The 18,783-nt window shown below is 52.9% G+C and overlaps 1 protein-coding gene across 1 annotated transcript in view; it reads right to left on the minus strand.

Annotated features, from left to right (window-relative positions):
- The window catches only part of PNPLA7 (patatin like phospholipase domain containing 7), a 56,178-nt gene that overhangs the window by 9,863 nt on the left and 27,532 nt on the right, over window positions 1–18,783 (minus strand). The window contains 9 exon segments of the mRNA XM_059926709.1: window positions 1,946–2,064; window positions 2,765–2,947; window positions 4,236–4,404; window positions 4,523–4,586; window positions 10,562–10,711; window positions 16,469–16,619; window positions 17,446–17,556; window positions 18,003–18,149; window positions 18,302–18,402. Coding sequence (XP_059782692.1) covers window positions 1,946–2,064; window positions 2,765–2,947; window positions 4,236–4,404; window positions 4,523–4,586; window positions 10,562–10,711; window positions 16,469–16,619; window positions 17,446–17,556; window positions 18,003–18,149; window positions 18,302–18,402 — 1,195 coding nt within the window.

Raw genomic sequence — 18,783 nt, forward strand, 5'->3', positions numbered from 1 at the left:
ACTAGGGAGGGGACCACACCGGGGTCCTGCGCTGAGGAGGAGGACAGACGGAGGATACATGACAGAGGCGGACAAACAGACTTTGACCCTGTGCATATGTGGGGGCGGTGAGGAACTTAATCATCTAAAACTGAAAAAAATGAAGAAACAGATAAACAACAGGGTCCTACTGCATAGCACAGGGCACTATATTCAATACCCTGTAATGATCCATAATGGGAAAGAATATGAAAAACATATGTATACTATATACATATATATATACATACACACACACACATATATAAAACTGAATCACTTTCCTGTGCACCTAAAACCAATACAACATTGTAAATCAACTATAATTCAATAAAAAAAAAAAGAAACGTAAATGAGGAAACAGCTGAAGAAAAGTTGGAAGTGACTGTCTATGGGATATTGTCTGTGGGATATCTCTGGATTTGTTGGTGGGACAGGTTGGGCAGAGGACTGCTGTGTGTTACACAAATACCGTATGGCCTTACAGAACGGCCACATGGCTTTTAAACTAAGTATTACTTCAACTAAATTTTCATTAAAAATGCTGCTGCAAACCAGGTCCAAGTCCGGGCCAGCTGCTCCAGGGCACCTCACTGCAGAAAGTAGCCTGAGTCCCCCATCCTGGCAACTTTGGGTAAATCACCTGATTTTCTAGGCCCACTGGCTCGGCTTTCAGGTAAAAACGTGGCACTACATGATGCCCCCAAATCACCCGAAATAAACGAGCAGAGTACTCATTACGTCACCACCCAGGCCAGGCCGCACTCAGGGTGCCAGGGTCAACACGTGCAGGGCGCTCCACCCCGGCCCGCTGCCGACAGACCGTGGGATCCCTCCCCTGCAGCCCGGCCCTCGGAGAGAGGCCACAACGTGTGCTGTGAAGGAAGAGGAGGCCAGTGAAGAGGCTGGGGCTGAGGAGGCGGGGTCTCCAGGAAGGGCAGGCCCTCCCGTGTCCACCCCGCTCTCCCGGCTGTAAGGGTCTCAGGCCAGAACTTCGAGCCTCAGAGTCTGCAGGGGTGGGGAAGCGAGGAGCGTGCCTCCAGCTAGACAAGCAGTTCTGAGGCTCGTCCGCATCACTTCCCTGACCCTCTCCAGCTACAATTAGCCGAGGAGCAGCGGGGCCGGGCACGAGCACAGCCCCGGCTCTGCGGGGTGCACGCACACAGTGACTGCAGCTCACTCTGGAAGGGACATCCTCGGGCCAAGGGCGTGGTGAGCCAGGCTCCTCCCTCAGGCCCTGGGGAGAGGTGGCCAGCACGGTAAGCAGGGCTGGCACCCAGCCCTGGCACTCGGGGAGCCTCGCTGCAGTGCCGGGGAAGCGGCACAAGCCCGCCAGCCCAGCGACTGGCCTGGCGTCCTCCGAGGCCAGGGGTGTGAGGGGCTCCACCCCACAGGGCACCCCTGGCCCTGGGACCTGGCCCTCAGAGGGGCGGGGGTCCAGCACGGATGCTGCAGGAGGTGCTGCCTTGCCCCTCCTCGCGCCGACCACACACCTGCCCCTCCGTTTCTGCCCCACGTGTATTTTTCTCTTTAACCAAGGTCAGGAGAAGGGCAGCAAGCGTCAGGACAACTTGGGGTACGAGTGGCTTGGGTTAAAAGTCCTTAAAGGAACCCCCCAGCCCAAGAAACTAAAGGCTGCTTCACGAGGGTCGTGAGCAGAGCAGATCATTGTTCCATAAAGTGTGCATTAAAATGGAAAGAAACTCACCCGCAGCCCAATGGAAAGACTGGCAAAGGATCAGAACAGAGTTTTCAGAAGAGGAGACAATCAGAACGAGAAATACATTCTCTTCCACTGTCTTCGTGGAAGGAGGGGACACCTGCCCGTGGGAAACACTGCCGGGCACGTGCGCCAGCCCAGCCTGGGGAGGATGGGCGCACGCGCACACGTACCCACGCGTGGCCCGTGGGAAGGGGCGGGACTCACCTCGCTCCCCCTCCCCTGAGTACCAAGGCGATGGCGTTGCCGGTCAGCACCCGCGCCAGGCGGGAGAAGTCCGAGTGCCGGTCCGGGGGCCTCTGGCAGACCCGCTCGTACAGCTCCACCTGCGAGAGAGGCCGGCAGACGCGGAGGGCTGGGCCGAGTTCCCACACCCGACGTGACCTGGCTGTTCTCCCCCACTCCTGACCCAGAGCTCCTCCTGGACGCGGCCGGTGGGTCTGATCCCGACCCTGTCGTCACCTCAGCGCCCGGGCTCACCTGGGAGGGCTCTTGGGGTGGGGCGGGCAGTGCGGGCAGCTGGGCCACATACCGACGGGCCCAGCCAAAACCCACCAGCCCCGAGGTGGAGACAGACGCCGCTGGCAGGGTGCCTCCACCAAGCTGCGGGGCTGGGCGGGCCGTGGCGAGCCGGCGGCCCCTGAGCTCCCACCACGGCCCGCGCCCAGCCGCCAGGGCTGAGGACCCCTGAGGAGGAGGTGCCTCAGGATTTGTGTGCTTTCTGTCCAAAGGAGGAAGCAGTGCCAACCTGAGGCCACCGGGCTCTCTGAGGCCTCAGCTGAATGTGAGAGCCTCAGGCCCATCGCTCTGGGGCTCTGGCCCCCCGTAGGGGCTCCCCCATCTGGGGGGCATGTCACCCTGTGGCCACGGGAATCTGAAGACCAAGCTCAAGGAGATGTGAGTGCACAGGAGTGGGTGAGCTCCTGGAGAGCAAGCGCCCTCATCAGGGCCAGCGGGCTCAGAGCGGAGTCAGAGGGAAACGGCCCGAAGCAGGTCGCCGGGGCCCCCAGCCGCCCCGGGCCTCACCAGCTTGGGCAGGCCCCTCCTGGAGAAGACACGGCGAGGGCAGCAGAGGTGCAGGTGGCCGGAGCACCAGCCCCGCATGTTGAGCCACTCCACAGCGCGGGCCGGCGCAGGCCCGTCCTCCCGGTGCAGCAGGACCAGCTGCTTCTGGGCGCGCGCAGCCGAGGTCTCCAGCATCCGCTCCAGCTGAGGGAGAGCGGAGCCCCGCGTCAGGCAGCCCAGCAGAGGCCGCAGGCTGGAGCAGGACAGAGCCGAAGGCCAGCACGGGGCTGTCCACAGAGGTCCCACGCTGGATGCCGCTTCACCCCCCAGCCCAACACAGGTCTTGGCCTTGGCGGGTGGTACCCTGGTTCTGAAGACCGAGCCGGCTGTGGTGTGCTTGGCCCTTCCTCTGTGAAGCTGTGACCCAGGGGGTGCGGGGCTGGGTGCGGGGGCATGAGGGAGCTCCGGGGGCCTGCAGGAAGGGGGGCGGCGCACACGCCACACCTTCTTCTGCAAACACTCCCCCACAAGGGAGCATCACTCGTGGTAAGAACAGGAACCCACATCGGAGATGACGAGTCTGTAGCTGTCCCAGGACCGGGGTGGAAGCGTGAAATGAGAACAGACGACGGGGCAGAGGAAGGAGGTGGGGAACACGAAGCAAAGGGACAACGAGACTCCACTTCGCACCCAGGAAGCTGGGAACACAGGGGGCTGACAGTGCAGAGCAGGGAGCCCCAGGCCTCGCCCACATCACACGCACAACAGGAGTGCAGTCTGGCAGCTCTCTGAACCTGAAGACACACAGCCTCTGCCGCCCGGCAGCAGTTCCAGGTGGTGCCCTGAAGACACCCCTGCACACGCGTGTAGTGAAGTAACTTCACAGCCCGTTGGCTGAGAAGAGACAGATGGTGGGGCATTCACAAATAGACACTAAACAGCCATAAGACGAGTGAAACAATATGGATAAAATTCAAAAGTGTAAGTGTTGAGGAAAAAGGAAATTTCAAGATGGTATAAACTAGAACACTATTTATATATATATATAAAAACACGTGCCATATACACACATAGTAAAAATCTGAAACACGGACAGAGGCTCTGACTTTACACGAGCCTCTGCCTTGTAAAGTGGCCACTGGCCACTTCGGGGTACCTGCCTGCCTCTGCTAAAACAACCGTCACAGGTAAACACGGCAAAATGTTTCCAAAATGTGTAGAGCAAATACCTGGGTGAATGCTCTTATTATCCATCCCTTCCTGAGTTGTTGAAATACTTCATTCAGAGGAAAAGAGAGAAACAAGGGGTCTGAGAAGAGAGTGGGGCCCCCCTCCCGCCAAGACCTGCCCAGCCTGTAGCCCTCTGACCACGCCCACTGCCTGGCCCAACCCAGCAGCCGGCCCGGCCCGCCCCCCCCCCCCAAGCCCTGGCCAGGGACCCCACCTGCTGAGGCCCCACCGCCCACTGCCCCACTCCCGCAGGCCGGCTCACCTCGCCCACCGTGGGCTCTTGCTCGCCCAGGCCCACGATAAGGATGCAGTCGGCCTGCCGGATACAGCGCTGGGTCCAGGGTGTGAGAGTGCTGTCCGTCTGGTAGAGCACGATCCGGTGGATGTCCTCCTGCTGCCCCAGCCAGCTGGACAGCTGGTACTCGTGGATACTGGGAGGCACAGACAGAGGGCTGCAGACGCCAGGGCGCATTTCGAGGCCGGGCTGGGACCCACTGAGAGCAGGAAGCCAGGCTCGGCCAGGCTGCTCCGACGTGGAGGCCGGCGTGCCTGTCCACAGCAGCAGAGCCAAGGCGCTGTTTTATGTTGGCGCCGGTCAGCAGCAGGGCAGGGCCTGAAAACACAACCACCAAATACAGAAAACTGTGCTGGCAGCTCACACTGGAGGACAAGCAACGCCCTGCCTTCTCCTGGAGTTTGCTCTTCTGGAAAGCAATGAGCCTTTCAGCACTCAGGAGGAAGTGCCTGTGGCCCTGAAGGAGGCCCTCTGGGCAGGCGAGGCTGCAGGGGTGCCGGTGGAAGGGCTGCACCCAGTACAGGGAGGCGCGGCCTCTCTGACCTCAGTCCCCTCCTCTGCACACGAAGGGGCTGGATCTCTGCAGCACCGAGGCTGTGTGTGCACGGGGGCAGGGAAGCACGAGCTTGTGAAGTTCGAGATTAGACAGCTTCCCGAACCCAAGGCAGCCCGGCTGGCTGGGCTCCAGTCAGGTGCGGCTCACCAGTGTCCAGATGCACACGTTTCCACGTTTCGTGTCTCTGGGATCAGCGTGCTTCCTCCAGCTACAGAGTCTCAGAGCTGCCGTCCACACAGACACAGTTGCTCTCAGCCAGGAGGGCCAGCGCCAGAATATGCGAGAGGGCCGCCAGGCGCAGGGACAAAAGCTGAGAGGCCAGCGGCCCTCAGTGTCAGGAAGGCTGCTGGACCGCCCCGAGGATGCGGAAGTCCCGCTGCTGCAGGAGAAGCCGGGGCCTTCCCCATGGCTTCCTTCTTACACCCGCACTTACACCTGAGCTTCCCTGAGGGCTTGTAATCAGAAGGCGAGAGACAAGAAATCACCGCCTTGTGTTTAACTGGCAGCATCTGTTCCTGGAGGCACAAGCATAAGGGTGCGTCTCACAGGGTGATGCCCTGTGATGCGGCGGCTGGACTGACCTGTGCGTCTGTGCAGCTCTGACTCAAATGGCAGAAGCCGGTTGATGCGGGAAAGCATCTCCTCTGGGGGCTCGGGGCAAAGGGCGCTGGTCCCCCGGGGGCTGCAGTCCTGCTCTGGGGGTCAGGCCAGGTCGGGCCAGGCCGGGAAGAGCTTCAAGCTCGAGTTGGTCACCCCGCATGGGTCTGACAGAGAGAGGGAGTCCTCTCGGGGCTGATGCCTCACGTGCCTGCGAGGGCGGGCACTCCTGGGCACTGCAGTGGCTCACCCCGTCCACCTCTTGGACATCTAGGACGAGGCGGGACGGGCAGGCCATGTCTGGCTGCAGGAACACTGAGGAGCCCAGCCTGAGGTCCTCAGGGGACCCCAGGCTGGGCTCTATCTGGCCCTCAGTGCACGTCTCCTGCTCTGGGCCCGCCTGCCTGGACTCGGAGGGTTCTGAGGAGGCCCTCGGGAAAGTGTGGAGCCCCCCAGAGGCGGTGATCTGGGCTCTCAAGGTGCGGGCTGCAGCCCCAGCCAGTCAGGAATGTGGTGACCAACCCCGTCCCTGGGAGGGTCTGCTTAGGGCCCAGGTCACGGGCAGGTCCAGGGCAGTGCGTGGACACGGGGTGACTCCTAGGCACTTATGTGTCGGCTCTGCTGGGCACGGCTGCTGCTCCAGGACAGATCTGGCCTGGACAGTCACTGCCAGCCTGGCTGTCACATGGCCTCTCTCGCAAACTCTGGAAGCCAGAGGAGGTGGACACCTTCACAGGCGGAAGAAAAGGACCACTGGCCTAGATCCTCACTCTAAAAACACCCTCGGGCTTCCCTGGTGGCGCAGTGGTTGAGAGTCTGCCTGCCGATGCAGGGGACACGGGTTCGAGCCCTGGTCTGGGAGGATCCCACATGCCGCGGAGCAACTAGGCCCGTGAGCCACAACTACTGAGCCTGCGCGTCTGGAGCCTGTGCTCCGCAGCAAGAGAGGCCACGATAGTGAGAGGCCCGCGCACCGCGATGAAGAGTGGCCCCCACTTGCCGCAACTAGAGAAAGCCCTCACACAGAAACGAAGACCCAACACAGCCATAAATAAATAAATAAATAAATAAATAAAATTAAAAAACATTCAAAAAAAATAAAAAATAAAAACACCCTCCAGAAATGTGGTCACCTGGCTGTCAGCAAAAGAGCACCGCGGGGCAGAGTCCAGTCCTTCTAAGTGAGGGCTCTGGGTCAGCTGAAGAGCCTACAGAAAAGTGAATCCCGACTCTACCTCATATCATCACCAAAATCAATCTCCAATGAATTGTGAACTTGAAAGGTAAAACCATAAAGTTTTTAGAAGAACCTCTTCATGATTTGGGGGCAGGATGAAATTTCTTCAATAAAACACAAAAAGCAGTAACAATATAGGAAAAAATTGATAAATAAATTGGTCTATATTAGAATTAACAACTTACGTTTGTCAAAAGATATCATTAAAAGAATAGAAAAAACAAGCCACAGAGGGAAAGATATCTGCAACACTTTCATCCAATAAAGCGACTGTATCCAGATTGCCCATCAACAAGGAAAAGATAACAAACCAATAAAAAGGGTGGGCAACTTGACAGGCACTTGCAAAAGAAGGTATCTCAATGGCCAGTAAACAAACAAACTTCTTAGTTGTTGGGAAATGCAAATTCAGGCCCAAACAAGATACCACTGCACACTCACCACAATGTACAAAGAGCAAAGGCCACCCGCCCAGCTGCAGAACACACACTCTTCCCTTTCTCCAGGACAGACTATATGTTAGGCCACAAGACAAGTCCTAAAGAACTTTAAAGACTGGATTTACAGGGACTTCCCTGGTGGTCCAGCGGTTAAGACTTCTCCTTCCAATGCAGGGGATGCGGGTTCAATCCCTGGTCAGGGAGACGAGATCCCACATGTCTCGGGGCCAAAAAACCAAAACCATAAAACAGAAGCAATATTGTAACAACTTCAATAAAGACTTAAAAAAACCCAAAAGGACTGGATTTACAGATGTAGAGAACAAACATATGGATACCAAGGCGGCGTTGAGGGGGTGGGATGAATTGGGAGATTGGGATTGATATATATACACTATCGATACTGTGTATAAAATAGATAACTGGGACTTCCTTGATGGCGCAGTGGTTAGATTCTGTGGTTAAGACTCCGCACTCCCAATGCAGGGGGCCTGGGTTCAATCCCTGGTCAGGAAACTAGATCTCACATGCACGCCACAACTAAGGAGCCCTTGAGCCGCAACTAAGGAGCCCGCCTGCCACAACTAAGATCTGGCGCAACCAAATTAAAATATAATTAATTAAAAAAAAAAAAAAGAAATGAGAGAAAATGGAATCTTTCTTAAAAAAAATAAAATAGATAACTAATGAGAACCTACTGCATAGCACAGGGAACTCCATTCAGTGCTCTGTGGTGACCTAAATGGGAAGGAAATCCAAAAAAGAGGGGATATATGTATATGTAAAGCTGATTCACTTTGCTGTATGGTAGAAACTAAAACACAACATTGTAAAGCACTATGCTCCAATAAAATTTTTTTTAAAAATTGGATTTACACAAAGCATTTTTTCTGATCACAATGGTATGAAACTGGAAAATTCAAAAATATATGGAAATTAAACAACACATGCATAAACAACCAATGGGTCAAAGAAATCACAAGAGAAATGAGAAAATATCTTGAGAGAAATGAAAACAGAAATAACAACATTCCTGGATGTACTGGACACAGCGAAAGCATAGCTAGGAGGGAAGTTTACAGCTACACATGCCTCCTTTGAGGAAGAAGAAAGATCTCTGATCAACAACCGGTTTTGTACCTTAAGTAACTGGAAAAAGAATCTCAAACTAAACACAGAGCTAGCAGAAGTAAGGAAATAATAAAGATCAGAACAGAGATAAATAAAATAGAGAATAGGAAAACAGAGAAAATCAATGAAACCAATAGTTGGTTCTTTGAAAGAATCAATAAAATTGGCAAACCTTTAGCTAGAGGAATAAAGAAAAAAAGAGAAAAGACTCAAATTCCTAAACGCAGAAATGACATTGGGACATGAGCTATTTTACAGAAATAAAAAGCAATACAAGAGAGTGCAGTGAGCAATTGCATACTAACAAACTGGGTCATCTGGATGAAATGGACAAATTCCTAGAAACCCACAACCTACCATGACTGAAGCATGAAGAAACCGGAAATCTGAATAGACCTATAACCAGTAAGAAAACTGGACCAGTTAAAAAAAAAAAAAAAAAAAAAAAAAAGCCCTGCATGAGGTGGCTTCACTAGGGAATTTTACCAAATATTTAAAGAAAAATTAACACCAATCCTCCTCGAACTCTTCCAAAAATATTGACTCGGAGGGAACACTTCCTAACTCATTCCATGGGGCCAGCACCGCCCCGCCCCACCAGTACCGAAGTCTCCGTGGGACCAAGATGCCAGGAGAAACTACCGAAGAGCCTTTGACAATGCAAAATCCTCAGGAAAGAGGAGCTGACCAAACTCAGCAGGGTATTAAGAGGATTACATACCACACCAAGTGGGATTTATTCCTGGAATGCAAGAATGACTCAGTATATGAATATCAATCAATGTAATAAATCACATTAACAGAACAAAAGGGGGGAAGTATGATCATCTCAATTGATGCAGAAAAAGCACTGACAAAATTCAACATCTTTTTATGATATAAACACTCAACAAATTATGAATAGAAAGAAACCTCCTCAACATATTGAAGGCCATACATGAAGAACTGACCGCTAACATCCTACTTGAAGGCGAAGGACGGAAAGCTTCCCCCTAAGATCAGGAACGAGGCAGGATGCCTGCTTTCACTTAACATTGCTAGGATGTCAGTGCCACCCAAAGCCACCAACAGTTCAGTTCAATCCCTGTCAAGATCCCCAGTTCCTCGAAGAAATAAAAATGCGCACGGACACACGTGGGTGTCACATCAGCGCACCGCACAGACGCTAACTCCCTGGTCTGGGACAGCGGGTGGTGTGCGGCTCTCGCTTCACTATGTTTACAACTTCCTGTGAATCTGTCATTATTTCAAAATAAAAGGTTTTTTTTTTTTTTTTTTTAAAAAAAAAAAGGGAATAAGCTTTTATGAATCAACACATCTCCACTGTGCAACTGCAGATCTTTTGGGTGTGCCCTGGACAGTCTGACCAACGTCACTGAAAAATGTATGATGTTTTCTACATCCAGAATATTTGTTATAAAACAAAGACCAAGACTAATGGAAATTAATGCTTTCTGTGATTTAAATTTTCCCTTGGAGAATAACTTTTACATATTAAATATTTATAGTAGTATCTTCAATTTTATAAATCATTTTCATTTGGCATTTATTTAACGCCTTCTGTTATCAAGTGTCTGTTTCAGGTAGAGCACGTTTTCGCCATAATAAGATACATACTCTTGTCACAATGTATTGTTCCATAATAGTAATGTAACATTCACTGCACCTATTGTTATATCATTTTTGAAGACACCCCTGAAAGCTTTAGGATAGCCCTATCTCAGAAAATTGACTTATTGTCTCTTACTATGGTCGCTCACAATTATATAAAAACATATACATAAAGTGTTAAGAATATGGAATACTTTATGATTTGGGGAATTCCTAAGAGTTCTCAGGAATTTCAGTTTCTTGTTCTTGAGCCCCCAAACTTAACAGCCGTGCAACTTGGAAACATGACCGAAGCTGCCTGACCCCAGCTGCGGGTGTTCTCCACGTGGTCAGTCAGCTCCCCCAGCCACTGCGGTGTTCCCTCCGAGTAGTGCAGCAGCTGCATGCACCCACCCCAGGCTCACACCCCAGGATGGGCTCCCGCTGGCGGGGGGCGGTGCAGGGGTCTCTGTGCCCCTGGAGGCCCCAGAGTTCAGCTGGGAGGAGCAGTGCGGTGTGACTCACACCAGCTCCTGTGAGATAGGGTTTGCCCATCAAGACTGTCCAGAGGCGCCCGTCTCACTGACAGTCCTCTCCCCACCACTGCACCCCTCTCCACCCCCTGCCCAGGGTTTAGCCTTGCGGGCAACACTAATTGCTCTTTCAGGAGAACCTGGAAGGATGAGAGGCAGGAGGAGGAGGGGGGCCAGCCGGACCTCAGGTGCCTTTGGGCAGGGCTTACCGATGGCGCTGAGGGCGTGCTTGAGCTCCAGGGTGAAGGCGGTGAGGGGCACATCCTCTGACACGGGCATGACGGCCACCGTGGAGAGGTTGCTGGCAGGGTTCCCCGAGTCCCACTTGCTGCCTACAGTATGTAGCCCAAACTGGTGACCTGCAGAGCACAGGGGCGTGCGTTGGCCTGAGGAATCGGGCTGCCACTGGCACAGTCTCAGTGTCCCTGGATGTTTCGAGGTGACACCACGGCACACGAGGCCTGGGCAGGAGGAACAGGCATGAGGGTCTGCCCCTAGTCTCCACAACCAGAGCCCCGCCTTTCCCGCTGAAATTATCAACCACACTGTGGCGCCCTTGCGTTTTCACACCAGGACTGGGCCGACTGAAGGGGACACAGACGCACAGACGCAGAGAAGGCCGTGAGGCCCAGAGAAAACGCGAAGAGTTGAAAGGATTGGCCAGGGGAGGGCCCATCCTCTGACCTGCCCCCCTTCCTGGAGTTCTCCACTGACCGCTCCAGAGACAGTAAACAGCCTGAGGTTTAGGAGATCGACATCCTTCTACCACCTCGTCTGCGTGGGGTTTCCAGACCCCGGGGTGAGGCACAAAACAACCCAGGGTTGGTCAGGGCTGGGTCCTGGGGTGCCTGTCCCCGAGGCCACAGGCTTCCCCTTCTCTAGACGAGGCCAGGAAGCCCACAGCAGCAGGACGGAGGCAGCGGGCACGTGGGCCCACGAGCTCATCAGCCTCCGTCCAAGCGTCCCCGGCTGAAGTTCATTCCCAACACAAAGTTACTGCTTGGCAAGTGGCACCTCCTGTTTTCATGGAGGTGGCTGAAGGGGCAGCCTCACCCCTCCTGCTGCCCACGTCCCAGCCAGACCCCCGTCTTCTGGGGCCCCAACACATCGAAGGCTCTCTTCCTGGCTCCCCTGGCTGGCCGCTGTGCCAGCCCAGCTCCTGCACAGACCCTCCCGACCAGGAAGGGCATGGCCAGGTGCCAGGTGCAGGCACTGGCCATGCAGGAAGGTCCAGCTCCACCAAAAGGGCATCCATTTCTGACTCTGCTGGTCTCGTCCCTGGGGAGGAGCGGTGGGTCCTTAGGCATGGAGCGTGGGTCCCTGCAAGGCCTGACCCAGAAGCCAGAGCAGGGGCTGCAGAAGGCAGAGAGAGGGGCCCCTAAGAGCTAACCTGGGGGCAGGGAAAGAAAGTGAGGGCTCTGAGCCAGCTGGCAGCTGCATGCGAGGCACCAGGGGGCCCCTTTTCACCGGTTTTCTGGCAGCTTCTCTGTGGGGAATCCCCTTCCTCTCGCTCTTTCCCAGTGACCTCTGACGTTAGAACCCAGTGACCTCTGACGTTAGAACCCTCCGTCTGAGGTAGAACCAGAGGGGAATTCTACTGCCAGCTTCTGATAGTTTTCTTTTAGCCTTTAAGAAAGGCACGTGGGAGGTTCTGGTTCTGACCAAGAAGGAGGTGGAGCCGGCATATCGCACCTAACCGCTGCCACCAGTTACAAGGAGGCTCTGGACACAGTTCTCAGGAGACCCAGAGGGGCGTGGAGAGGAGGGCAGACGAGCTAGGACCTCAACTTGTGGGAAGACCATTCTACTAATGCCGCAAGGGTAGACGTGCCACTGCCCTGTCCCACCGACAGCCAAGCAGGGTCCATCCCTCCCCCTCTGCACTGGGTGCTGTCTCCAGGGAGGCTTTCCAGGGCCCCAAGTTCCTGCATGGGGCTATAGACACAGTGGGGTGGAGCCCCCAACTCTCCATCCCCTGCACTAGAGAGGGGAGATGGAGAAGGGAGTCCTCTAGATCTAGTATGAAGTCCTGGCTTCACCCCCAAGCAGCCCATGCATGAAACTGGCCAGGATCGCACAGCAGAGGCTCTGAGAACAGAATCCAGTGTGGCATACCAGCCAGGCTTTACACTGGCTCTGGGTAGCACACAAGCACAGCAGACCAGAGCAATACTGCAAAGGCCTTGAGAATTAAGTTAACATTCAAACACAGCCCAGGGAAGAGGGCCAGGACATGCTCTGTGAAGGCAAGGATGTCCTCTCTCACAACTCCTTTTCAACATTATACTGGAAGTCCTAGCTAATGTTATGATAAGACAAGGAAAGGAAATAAAAAGCATAAGGATTGGTAAGGAAGAAATAAAACTGTCTTTGTTCATGGATGACATGATCGTCTACAGAGAAAAATCCAAAAGGATCAACAACAACAAAAAATTCTTAGAACCAATAAGCAATGTTAGCAAGGTTACAGGATGCAAGGTTAATATACAAAAGTCAATTGTTTTCCCATATACCAGCAATGAATAAGTGGCATTTGAGATTAGAAACACAATAACATTTATATTAGCACCCCTCAAAATGAAACACTTAAGTATAAATCTAACGAAATATGTACACGATCTCTATGAAGAAAACTATAAAACTCTGATGAAAGAAGTCAAAGAATAACTAAATTATTGGAGAAATATTCCATGTTTATAGGATAGGAAGACTCAATATTGTCATGATGTCAGTTCCTCCCAACATGATCTATAGATTCAATGCCATCTCAATCAAAATTGCAGCAAGTTATTTTGTGGATATTGACAAACTGATTGTAAGGTTTATATGGAGAGGCAAAAGGCCCAGAATAGCCAACACAATACCAAAGGAGAACAAAGTCGGAGGACTGACACTACCCAACTACAAGACTTACTATAAAGCTACAGTTATCAGGACTGTGGGGGTATTGGAGAAATACTGACAAAGAGGTCAATGGAACAAAATACAGAACCCCTAAATAGATCCGCCAGTGTAGTCAACTGATCTTTGATACAGGAAGTAGTGTAGTCAACTGATCTTTGATAAGTAAGTGTAGTCAACTGATCTTTGATACAGGAAGGAAGGCAATAATTAAATGGAGAAAAGAAAGCCTTGTCGGGGCTTCCCTGGTGGCGCAGTGGTTGAGAATCTGCCTGCCAATGCAGGGGACACGGGTTTGAGTCCTGGTCTGGGAGGATTCCACATGCCGCGGAGCAACTAGGCCCGTGAGCCACAATTACTGAGCCTGCGCGTCTGGAGCCTGTGCTCCGCAACAAGAGAGGCCGCGATGATGAGAGGCCCGTGCACCGTGATGAAGAGTGGCCCCCACTTGCCACAACTAGAGAAAGCCCTCGCCCAGAAACGAAGACCCAACACAGCCATAGATAAATAAATAAATAAATAAATAAATAAATAAATAAATAAATAAACAAACCCAAAGTTTAAAAAAAAAAAACAAGAAAGCCTTGTCAACAAGTGGTATTGGAACAATTGGACATACACATGCAAAAAATTAATCCAGACACAGACCTTATACCCTTCAAAAAAATTAACTCAAAAAGGATCGCAGGGCTTCCCTGGTGGCACAGTGGTTAAGAATCTGCCTGCCAATGCAGGGAACACGGGTTTGAGCCCTGGTCCGGGAAGATCCCACGTGCCACGGAGCAACAAAGCCCATGCGCCACAACTACTGAGCCTGCGCTCTAGAGCCCAAGAGCCACAACTACTGAGCCCATGTGCTGCAACTACTGGGTCTTTATTGCCATGCATGGGCTTTCTCTAGTTGCGGCGAGCGGGGGCTACTCTTTGTTGCAGTGCGCGTGCTTCTCATCGCAGTGGCTTCTCTTGTTGTGGAGCATGGGCTCTAGGCGCACAGGCTCAGTAGTTGTGGCTCACGGGCCTAGTTGCTCCGCGGCATGTGGGATCCTCCCAGACCAGGGCTCGAACCCGTGTCCCCTGCATTGGCAGGCAGATTCTAAACCACTGCGCCACCAGGGAAGCCCCTCGCAGCTTTATTCTTAATTGCCAAAATCTGGAAGGAACCAAGATGCTCTCCAGTAGGTGAATGGATAAATAAGCTCTGCTCCCTCCAGACAATGGAATATTATTCAGCACTAAAAAGACATGAGCCATCAAACCATGAAAAGACAGGGAGGAAACAAATGCAAATTATTAAGTGAGAGAAGCCCATCTGAAAAGGCTGCAGACTACGTACACGGTATGATTCCAACTCTATGACGTTCTGGAAAAGGCAGAACTATGGAGTCAGTATAAAGATCAGGAGTTAAAATAAAAAAAAAAAAAAAAAAAAAAAAGATCAGGAGTTGCCGGGGGCAGGGGGGAGGGAGGATGAACAGGAGAGCACAGGGGGTTTTAGGGCAGTGAAACTACTCTACGAAACTTCAATAGTAGATAACATGTCACTCTGCATTGTCCAAACCCACAGAACGTACAGCACCAAGAGTGAGCCCCAAGGTAGACGACGGACTTTGGGTGATGATGGCGTGTCCAGGCAGGTCCCTCACTTGTCACAAGTGTCCCATCTGGTGGGGATGGTGATAACGGGGGAGGTGGTGCGTGTGGGAGGGGCAGGGGTAGATGGGAAATCTCCACATTCTTCTCCATTTTGCTGTGAACCGAAAACTGCTCTAAAAAATAAAGTCTTTAAAAAAATTTTTTTAAATAGTGGGAAAAAAAATATTTCATGATACAGTTGAGGAAACGTGAACACTGGCTGGGTGGATTATGTCATGAGGCCTTTTCAACACTTGAATTGTGAGAATGATATTGTGGTTCTGTTTTGAAACAGGGCCCTTAACCTTTAGAGAAGGATGATGTGCAATGATACAGTGTTTGAAATTTTTCAGACAGAAAATAATTGGAGGAGGGGTTAGGAGTACAGTTGTAAAAAGACCAGCCGTGAGTGGATGATTATTGGCTGGGTGATAATAATGGGGGTTTGTAATGCTATTACCACTACCTTTTTACATGTTTAAAGCTTCACATAATGAATAAGAAGAGAAAAAATAGATAAATTCTTGATGAACCAATTATTGAATACAAAAAATAAAATAATAAAAATAAGTTTAAGATTATTAAAATGGGACTGAGAAAATGTCAACTAAAATAATCTGAAAATTTTATTGATGGATGAAATATAATATTATAAATAAAATTTTATGCATAACAGGAATTCTGAAGTCCAGCTTTGGGGCATTTGGTTGGCCCAGACTTCCGGCAAAAGCAAAGAGAAATCCTTTCTGTAGGAAGATAACGTCACCTTAGGTCTCATGTAATTTCTACAAATAAGCACTACATACAGCATGCAGTTACCAAGGAAAACCAGGTCCAGCAAGAGACGAGACACCACAAGCAAGGACCAGAGGGAACAAAGGAAACAAAGGGGCTCCAAGGCAGGGACCTGACACAGGAACACGGGTGCACACTGGCAAGGCACATGAAAGCCAGGCTCGTGGCAGCAGATTCAAGAAGCAGGCACGCTAGAATGATTAAGTAGGAGAACCAAACTCAAGAATTCAATCCCACGTTTAACGGCAGACTAGACGCTGTTAAAAGAATTAGTGAACTTAAATAAAAACATGGATATTTCTATTTCTTTCAAGTGTAGAAAGACTTTTCTAATGGAAAATGAAGAAGAAAGGGTTAGACTCGTAACGGATAAATGAGAACATATGCTCATTTGAGTCTCTGAAGAAGAGACGAAATGGACAGAGGCAATGTTTGAAGAGATAATGCCGATAATTTTCCAAAAGGGATTCAGAGACACAGACTGAAGAAGCCCACAGGGTCCCGTGCAAGATAAATAAAAAGAAACCCATGCCCAGTTCTGTCAAAGTGAAGCTGCAGGAATCCAAGAGAGCCTATCTTGACAGCAAAAAGAAGAGTTATGTTCGAAGGAGGGAAGACGAGCACGCCCGTCTCAGCGGCGACCCTGGGGCCGGAGGTGGCGTACTGGCGCCCACAGGCAACCTGGAACGCAGCCCAGTGGGCTGGAGCCGTCCCGCAGGAGGAAGGCAAGCGGGGGAGGGGTCAGCGCACCAGCCTCCGCCTCTCTGTGCGAAAAGCAGCGGCGGCACCTGCCAGCTGGCTCGCGGCAGCATCAGGACCGCTGCGCTGCGGCCGGAGGTGTGTGCAGCCCCCAGCGTTGGCCCGAAGGCTGACCCAGTCGGGATGTGCTGTTGTGCCGCGTGTGCAGACGACGAAACCTTCATGAAACCCCCCCACTTCCTGCCCAGGGGGCCAGGAAAGGAGGATCCCACGAGCTGGGGGGCCTGGGTGGCAGGCCTCCGACCCCTGTCCTCTAGGGCCCTAGCAGAGCAGCCCCAGCTGCAGAGCTTCGGCTGCCCTGCGCGGGTGCCGAAAGTAACGCGAGAAACAGAGCCGAGGACCCAGATAGGCCAGGCTTCTGACAGAGACAGAGCGGACCGGGGGGAAAGCGCGGACCTCCCAGTAACGATTCTGAGCCAGCCAGGTCCTCGTGAGCAAAGATATATACAATCCAAGTCCTTCCCTGCCACCTGCACAAAAATTAATTCCATCTGCATTAAAACCTAAGAAAGGTGAAGCGATAAAACTTTTAGACAACAATATAGAAAAAAATATTTATGAAGTCAAAAGTAAGGAAATGTTTCTTAAACAAGGCACAAACAGCACTAACCATAAAAGACAAGACTGATGTTTACCGCGTTACAATTACAAACTTCTGTCCTGCAAAAAGACCATTCCGGAGGCAAAGAAGGCAAATCCTAGAGCAGATGGTTGTGTTCAAGCCCCACACAGCACAGGACTTTCATTCAGAAAGTATAAAGAAACCCTGCAAGTCTAAAGGGGAAAGACAGAAACGGGCGGAAGGCTCGAAGCGCCTCCCCCACCGAGGCCAAGCCAGTAAGATGTGAAAGAGACTCAGCCCCACTAACAGCCGAGGAAATCAAATTAAAACCAAAGGCACGCCCACACCCCCATGCTCATCAAACATGGAAAAGCCCCAAAATTCGGACCGCTGGCACGGATGTGGGAGCACAGGAGCCCTCACCCACCAATCTGGAGAGGTTACAGTGTGGGCGCCCGCAGGGACGCAGGCCCACGTGTGGGCTGGCGTGGGCGGAGCCTGCGGCCCAGGCAGCGCGTGGGCGTGAACGCAGAAGCCGCACAGGACGCGCGCCTCCTACACAGCGCACGGTCAGGTGCAGGGCGGCAGTGCGCTGGGAGCGAAAGGGGTTGTGGCGCGGAGCTGCTAACGGTCTAGTCCAGGACAAGGTGGCTTCACGCTCTTCTGTCTAGAAGGCATGTCTAGCAGGGCACTTTTAACCTTTCATTAGCATCCTGAGTGGTGTCCCACATCTGCAGAACACTCCCCTGTCCCCTGTGGCCACCTGGAGGAGGGCGAGGACCCCAGACCGCTGTGGTGAGAGGGTCTGTAGAGCACCAGCATTAGGATGCCGTCCTGAGCCCTGCCCGGGGCCCTGCCCGGCGGGCGCCGTGGCCACCCCTACCCTGGGACCCGCTGCGTGAAGGAAGCAGGTCTTGCGAGGACAAGGGTCTCGGGGCAGTCAGACGCCTCCCGCCACCCGCCTCAGCTCAGCCAGGGAGGAGGCAGGAGAGGCCACGCACGTCCAGCTTCATCAGCGTGAGCAGGTCCTTCCTGGCGGCTCTGAGGATGGCGTCTGTCTTCTTGCCGGCAACAGCCTCAGCCGCGTTACCGTCCGAGTGGAGGAGGACAGCCGGCGGGGTCTCTGCACCCACCAAGCTCTTCTTGGGCTTGAGAAGAGCACGGGCAGCGTGATCCGGAGCATGCGGGCGGCGCGGGCGGTCCGGCCAGCCTGGGACCCGACCCCACGCGGCCCAGCAGAGAACGCTAGCGCGAGGGGCGGGGGCGGCCGAGCGAAGGCCGGGGTCGGGGTGCTGCCTACCTCGCTGGCCACGGTGCCCCCGGGGCGCTCCCCTGCGTGCTGCGGGACCTGGGCGCCGTCACAGGCCATCCTCAGGTCTGAGGTGGCACCTGCTGTGCCCCCTAAAAATGCAGGGGAGACTCAGGACACCATGCTGGCCGCCTGGGCACGCTGGGCCCTGTGCACACACCAGGGCAGGGCTGGCTGAGCACACAGACCTGGCAGGTGACACTAGAGACAGACCAGCCTCGGGCACTCACAGAAAGCTGCTGTCACAACCACACAGACGTGCAAAGGATGGGAAGGCCCAGTTCCAGGCAAAAGCAGAGAGGAGTGAGGCGGGGCACTTCCCACAGGGCCAGCTGGAACCTGGGAGGCAGGAAGTCCAGACTATGGGTCTGCCTGTCGTTGGAGAGCGACTCTGCCTCATTACCGCCCTTCACGTGGCAAAAGAATGCAGTTTGTGCTCATGAAAAAGTAGAAGATGGGTTATTAACAGGAAC

Source organism: Balaenoptera ricei, chromosome 6 (genome assembly GCF_028023285.1).
Source record: "Balaenoptera ricei isolate mBalRic1 chromosome 6, mBalRic1.hap2, whole genome shotgun sequence".
NCBI lineage: Eukaryota > Metazoa > Chordata > Mammalia > Artiodactyla > Balaenopteridae > Balaenoptera > Balaenoptera ricei.